The following is a 7,191-nucleotide window of genomic DNA, read 5'->3' as shown; positions in this document are numbered from 1 at the left end:
TGTCGTTTCTAGAACCCCCAAAAGTGAGTGACAAACCAAGTCTGAGGAGTCCCTGTGTTCAGAGAAGCCCCCAACCAGGGCATCCCCAGGCTCCCTGCAGATGGAGCATGCTAACAGGGCTCATTATTATTATTATTATTATTTTGGTTTTTCAAAACAGGGTTTCTCTGTAGCTTTGGTGCCCATCCCGGAACTAGCTCTTGTAGACCAGGCTGGCCTCGAACTCCCAGAGATCCGCCTGCCTCTGCCTCCCGAGTGCTGGGATTAAAGGTGTGAAGGCGTGCGCCACCACCGCCCAGCAACAGGGCTCATTTTTTACCATGCCAATACTTCTGGTAGCACTGATGTTCTACTGTTATTCCATCTCCGAAGACCAGATGTGATGATCACTGTGAAGAGGCTGGGTTTCCTTACCATTGGCTCCCACTAGTCATAGTTCCCACGTGATCATGCTGGAGGTTGACTTAGGGCCCTGTGCACACTAGGGTGCTCAATGACTACGCCTAGCCCGGGCCCCCCAAGTCTTTACTGACCGTATCCACCTAGCAAAGTTTGCCAATATATGCTCAGTAAATATGCCTCAGAAGTTTTCATGAAACATACGTAAAATCTTGAAGAATTTGTTTGTCTGCGGACCAGGAGATATATACAAGAATACACCCCTAGTTTAGGCCCATCCTGGGACCAGAGGCAGAGTATTATGAAATCCTGAAGACAAGAGCAGGAAAATGGCCTTTTGGTTCTAGTTTCTCATGAAGTTTGACTGTCCTTCGTGTCCTCATAATGAATTTACTAGTTAGTATAAGCTAATTTAAGCATAGCTTCTACTTTTTGCAATGCATAGAGGTTGATTAAGAAAGAAATTGGGGCTGGGCGGTGGTAGTACACACCTTCAATCCCAGCACTTGACAGGCAGAGACAGGTAGATCTCTGAGTTCAAGGCCAGCTTGGTTACAGAGCAAGTTCCAGAACAGAAAAACCCTGTCTCCAAATATCCCCCCTCCAAAAAAAGGATAAAATTGGTGACACACGTAGCAGAACTGATGACATGGAGGCATCAGTTCTGAATGCTCAGCTTTTGCTGAGCTCTTGTTTCATCTCTTTCTCTTTATCCACATTTTGCCATGGGGCTTTTACCTTCCTTCCTTCCTTTCTTTTTTATTTTATTTTATTGGTGTGAAGGTGTCAAATTTCCTGGAACTGAGTTACAGACAGTTGTGAGCTGCCATGTGGGCGCTGGGAATGTTTGAACCCGGGTCTTCTGGAAAGGCAGCCAGTGCTCTTAACTACTGAGCCATCTTGCCAGCCCCCTTTTCCCTTTTCTTTTCTTCCATCCGCCCTTCGTTTCCTCCCTCCCTTTCTTTCTTTCTTTCCTTCCTTCCTTCCCTTCCTTCCTTCCTTCCTTCCCTTCCTTCCTTCTTTCCTTCCTCCTTCCCTTCCTTCCTTCCTTCCTTCCTTCCTTCCTCCTTTCCTTCCTCCCTCCCTTCCTTCCTCCCTCCCTTCCTTCCTCCCGTCCTTCCTTCTTCTTTTCTGTCCTACTTTCACTGCATCTCATGTCTAGCTGGTTGGCTGGCAGCTGCCTGGCTTCTGGCCCTGGGCCTGTCCCTCTCTTTCTCTCTCATTCTCACCTCCATCTTCTCTCTTGAGCTTAGATTTCTCCTCCTACGCCTCCCCTATCCCTCTCCTGCCTAGCTATTAGCATTTAGCTTTTTATTAGACCAATCAGGTTCCTTAGGCAGGCAAGGTGAAACAGCAGCACATCTTCACATAGTTACACAAATAAGCACAAACAAATGTAGCACATCTTTGCCCACGATATTAAAATAATCTCCCACGACAGGCTGGGACTGGGGAGATAGCTCAGCTAGTAGATTGCTTACTGCCTGAGGTCACAAGCCTGATGACCTGAGTTCAACCCTCAGAACCTGAAGGAGAGAACCAACTCCATGAAGTTGTCCTCTGACCTACACGCACGCACACACACACACATGCACACTCTTTCTCACACACCCTTTCTCTCACACACACATACACACACATACAAACACATTGTGGTACAGATGTGTGCACACTCACACACCACATAATAATAAATAAGCGTTTTGGTGGTTTGGTGTTGTTTTGGACAAGGTCTCTCACTAGGAACTCACTATATAGACCAGGTTGGCCTTGAACTCAGAGATCTGTCTACCTGTGCCTCCCCAGTGCTGCAGCAGCACACCCAGACAGCCATAAATAAGTGTTTTTGAAGCCTTGAATAGGAATACTAAGAAAAGACACTGGGGTGGTTACCATATAGAAGACAGACTGCATCTGACAAGCCAAAATCAAGTGACTTTTGTGTGACTTCTGCCTTATTCTCCAGCTCTATCTTTGGTCCTGGAGGATTCCCAGGCTCGCCTTTTTTCTCTTATTACTTCATTTATGTGTGTGTGTGTGTGTGTGTGTGTGTGTGTGTGTGTATGTACATGTTAGTACAGGTGCCCTCAGAGGCCAAAAGCATCCAGTTCCCTGGAACTGGAGTTACAGGAGGTGTCTGCTGCCAAGCCTCGGTGCTAGAAACCAAACCCAGGTCCTTGGCAGAGCGGCAAGAGCTCTGCGCTGCTTGCCCATCTGTGCAGCCCTCCAGGCCCTGGGAGCTGGGAGGGATGAGCAGTGCACAGGAAGCTGGAGCTAGCACTCAGTGCCATGTGTCCTCTCCAGGTCAGTGCTGCAGCCACTCAGTGAGTCTATGACAGAGCTAAGACGTAGGGTTTGTAGCTCGGGTGGTGGGGTGCCTGCTGGCATTCACAAGCCCTGGGGTCCACTCTCCAGCGCTCACAAACTGGCAGAATGGCTTACACCTGTAATCCCAGCACTCGGGAGCTGGAGACAAGAGGATCAGAGAGGTTCAAAGTCATTCTCTGATACGTAGTGAGTTTGAAACCAGCCTGGACTATATGAGTCTTTGTCTCCAAAAACAAACAACAAAAACCCAAAAGCTAAGCTATAAAAGCATGCTGGAAACTACGGCAATATAGGAGCTATTTACATAACAGGCTAAGCATTCATAGCCATTTTATTTTGAGGTAATTTTTTTCTGGTTTCTTGAGACAGAGTTTCTTTGAATAACAGCTCTGGCTCTCCTAGAACTTGTTCTGTAGACCAGGCTGTCCTTGAACTCACAGAGATTCGCCTGCCTCTGCTTCCCCAGTGCTGGGATTAAAGGCCTGTGCCACCACTACCCGGTTTAAGGTAACTTTTAAAGCCAAGCTACTGTCTTTGCTTAATTAAGTTATTTTGCTTTTCAGGCCTGACACTTAGTTTGCTGACAAGGCAACTGATTCCTCCCCTCAATGTCACTTATGCTGCCTTCTGCTCTTCAGTCATTTATGTAATATTCGGATCATGCCATCAAATGTCCATCGGTGAGTTCAATGCCGGAGCCACAGGAGCTAGATGATCTGTCAGTTATCTACTTGTTGCTTAGCAACCAGTGCCAGTTAGCTTTCAGTCACCATAAAGAAATGCTTGGGAACATGGACTTAAACAGGAACAGTTTACAGTGGCTCATGCACACAGACACAGGCACAGACACATTCACACACAGAGACATGTATGCACATATACACACAGAGACACACATGCACACATACCTGCAGACACAGACATGAATACACAGACACATCTTTGCATGCATGCACAGATGCACCCACACAAATACATATACACACACGTATGCCCACAAGACACATGCACAGACACACAGACACACAAACAGACACATGCACACACAAATACAGACACATTCACACAGACAAATATAGACACATTCATGTATGCACACATACACATGCATACATGTACATACATGCACATGGTTATACATATACACACATCTATGAATGCACACACATATGGGGCAGGGGATAAGAGTTACTCCTCAAGTGCATGTCTTCAGGGACCTACTTCATCCATTTCCAGTAGCATGAACACCAAGACTTCAACATATGCGCTTTTAGGGAGCATTTGAGGCCAAATCGTAGTGTCTTGACCCCCAAACCCACATCTGTCCCATAGTGCAAAGTACATCAGTCTTTCTCTAAGTCTCTCTCCATAGTCTTTACAGTTCCAGCGTGGTTCAGAAGTCCTGAGGTTAAGGGTGTATGCCACCATGCCTGGCTCCATCCTCTTTAACTTAGTCTCGAGGTGAGGCACAGTGGCTAAGCCTGACAGTGACTTCCAGCCAGCCTGTGCTTGTATCCCAGCCTCTATGCCCATGTTACAAAGAGGTGAAACTCCTGAACCACCCAACCTGTGAAGCCCCAATTCTCGTCCCTGCTTTCTCTTCCTTCTCAAGGATGATTTCAGGTTTTCTGAGCTTGTGATCTGCTTCCCACACTTCCTTCACAGGCCCCTTCTTCCTCGTGAGTGCTCTGATGATCAATGTTCTGAAGGAGAGCCCGTTCAACAGCGGCCATCTGATCATGGGAACGTTCGTCAAGGATGACTTTTCTCACCCGACCTTCTACGAAAACTATAACAGATCTCTGAGTGTGGTGGCAACCACAACTTTCCTGACGGGAGTTATTCAGGTAGGAACTGAATCTCTGAATTTGTAAAGAACTAAAGAACAGGTGCGTTGTGGTTTGAATGTGAAATGTTCTCCTCCTGTGAGTGGACACTTGGTCCCCAGCTGGTGACACTATCTGGGAAGGCTCCAGAACCTTTAGAAGACAGAGGCCCATGGAGGAACTCCCAGGCAGGTCTGGAAGTTTTGTTCAGTCCCACATCTTGTCTGTTCTTTGCTTCCTATTGTGCAGGACGTGAGTGCGGGGAGCAGAGCGCCATTTGTACCGTTAGCCCCATCTTGCTGGGCGTTTAGTCACAGTGGTAACTCACACAGCAGCTGTGAAAGACTCACGTGTCCAGAGTCGCAGTGATTTGTCCCCCCTCTGAGGGCTAAAAGTGTGAAAAATTTTAAAGTACAAGAAAGGGATACTTGGGCTGGAGAGATGACCCAGTGGTATGGCAAAGATTTACGAAAGTTCTATTGAATCGTTCTTTTTGTTGTTGTTGGTGGTGGTTTTTTGAGATAAGGTTTCTGTCCTGGAACTTTGTATTTAGATCAGCTGGCCTCAAACTCTGTGTCTCTATAGTGCTGGGATTAAAGGTGTGCACCACCACAGCAGCCCCATTGAATCATTCTTAATACATAGGAGTCATAAGGCTGGAAAGTTTGATCTGATGCTTGGGTTTGTTTGCTTGCTTGTTTGTTTTGGGGCAGGGACTCACACAGCCCAGGGTTCTAAAACTCACTTCATAATCAAAGATGACCTTGAACTCCTGACCCTCTGGCCTCCATCTCTGGAGTGCTGAAGCTCCAGGTGTGCACCACCACCTCACATTCTCCCTCTCAGTTCCTCTTTGCGGTCCTCTGCCTTTGTGGAAAGCGGCGCTCCTCACAGAGTTGAAAGGGGCTCCGACCCAAGGCCTTTGGAAAAGATGGGTCTTGTGACTGTAAGTCTCTGTCGCAGAGCTGTGTCCATCTAGAGGGCAGAGGTTCTAGGGGAGGAGCCTAACAGCTGTTTCAGAAGGAAAAGAAGAATGTGGGCTGGGACTTGCTGGGAGCCTCTGAGTCAACACTCAAGGACCCCAGTTCACCGGGGAAGGCGCCCCTGGTCTTTTGGTTGGGAATCTGTTTTGAGCAGAGGTCGTGGGCCCCTGGGGAGTCCAGCTGATGTTGTTGCTGACTTGATGGCTGTCTTAACTAGGGTTACTATTGCTGAAACACTGTGACAAATGCAGCCTGGGGAAGAAAGGGTTCATTTTCGTCTTCGCTCCATATAACAGTTCATTGTCGAAGTGATATGAAGGCACAAAGTCAAGCAGGGCAGGAACCTGGCAGCTGGAGCCGATGCAGAGGCCATGGAGGGCTGCTGTTTACTGGCTTGCTCCTCATGGCTTGCTCAGCCTGCTTTCTTATAGAACCCAGGACCACCAGCCCAGGGATGGCATCGCCCACAACGGGCTGGTCCCTCCCCATCAATCACTAATTAAGAAAATGCCCTACAGGCTTACAACCTGATTTTATGGGGTTGTAGTCTCAATTGAGGTTCCTAATGCCCTACAGGCTTACAACCAGATCCTATGAGGTCATAGTCCCATATGAGGTTCCTTCCTCTCAGATGACTCCAGCCTCTGTCAAGTTGACACAAAACTAGCCAGCACAATGACCCAAGTCTCTTTGATCTGTTCTTTTTCTTCACACCCCACAGCTGTCAATGGGTATGATGGGAATGGGCTTCGTGGCCGCATACCTTCCGGAGGCCGCGATCAGTGCTTACCTCGCTGCTGTGGCCCTACACATCATACTGGCCCAGATGACATGCATCTTTGGGATCATGGTCAGTTTCCACGCTGGTCCCATCTCCTTCTTCTACGTGAGTAACCTCAAACCTCTCCCAGAGTTCACACACCCCTCCTCTGGCCTAGGAAGAAAACTGAGCCTGAGTAGACAGACTCCTGCCTGTACCAAGAGGGTAAGAGGGGCCTAGAAGTAACTCTGTCTCCTGCAGATTTAGGGTCTTGGTCCACTACAGAAGCTGACTGGAGCAGCAGCTCACTTCAGTTCAGCTTTTAAGCTAGATGGTTTGCATTAAAATTTGTCCATGAGCACCCGCTTAACTCCAGCACTCGGGAGGCAGAGGCAGGTGGATCTCTGGAAGCTAACCTGGTGTACAGGGTGAGTTCCAGGACAGCCAAAGCTACACAAAGAAGCCCTGCCCCCACCCCACCCCCCAAAAAAAAAGATTGACCATGGGGTCAGTGACATGATTCAGCTGGTAAAGTTGACTGCCAGCAAGTATGTAGACTTAAGCTGCATCCCTGCAGCCCACCTGCTAGAAAGAGAGTGAACTAGCAAAAGTTGTGTACACACACACTGATGTGGGAGTGTCATATATCAATCTGTTGATTTCATTGGTTAAGTTATAATAAACCAGCTGCTTGGCCTCATGGCTGGAACATAGATGGGAGGAGTAAACAGAATAGAATTCTGGGTGGAAGAGGAAGTGAGGTCAGACTCTGCTCTGCTCCCTGAGAGACGCCATGCTCAGCTCTGCCGGATAGACACGATAGCTCTGTGCTCTGAGGCCAGGATGGACGTAGGTTAGAATCTTCCCGGTAAGCGCACCTTGGGGTGCTTACACA

At 48.1% G+C, this 7,191-nt stretch overlaps 1 protein-coding gene across 1 annotated transcript in view; it reads left to right on the top strand.

Moving 5' to 3' along the window:
* The window catches only part of Slc26a8 (solute carrier family 26 member 8), a 59,115-nt gene that overhangs the window by 25,256 nt on the left and 26,668 nt on the right, over positions 1–7,191 (top strand). Inside the window, exons 4-6 of the mRNA XM_050141897.1 lie at positions 3,291–3,407; positions 4,393–4,574; positions 6,258–6,422. Coding sequence (XP_049997854.1) covers positions 3,291–3,407; positions 4,393–4,574; positions 6,258–6,422 — 464 coding nt within the window. The remainder of the gene's footprint in view (positions 1–3,290; positions 3,408–4,392; positions 4,575–6,257; positions 6,423–7,191) is intronic.

Source organism: Alexandromys fortis, unplaced genomic scaffold (genome assembly GCF_014885135.2).
Source record: "Alexandromys fortis isolate MF-2015 unplaced genomic scaffold, M_Fortis_MF-2015_v1.1 scaffold_9, whole genome shotgun sequence".
Taxonomy (NCBI): domain Eukaryota; kingdom Metazoa; phylum Chordata; class Mammalia; order Rodentia; family Cricetidae; genus Alexandromys; species Alexandromys fortis.
The sequence above is the reverse complement of the archived record's forward strand: the minus strand, read 5'-3'. Positions and strand labels throughout refer to the sequence as shown.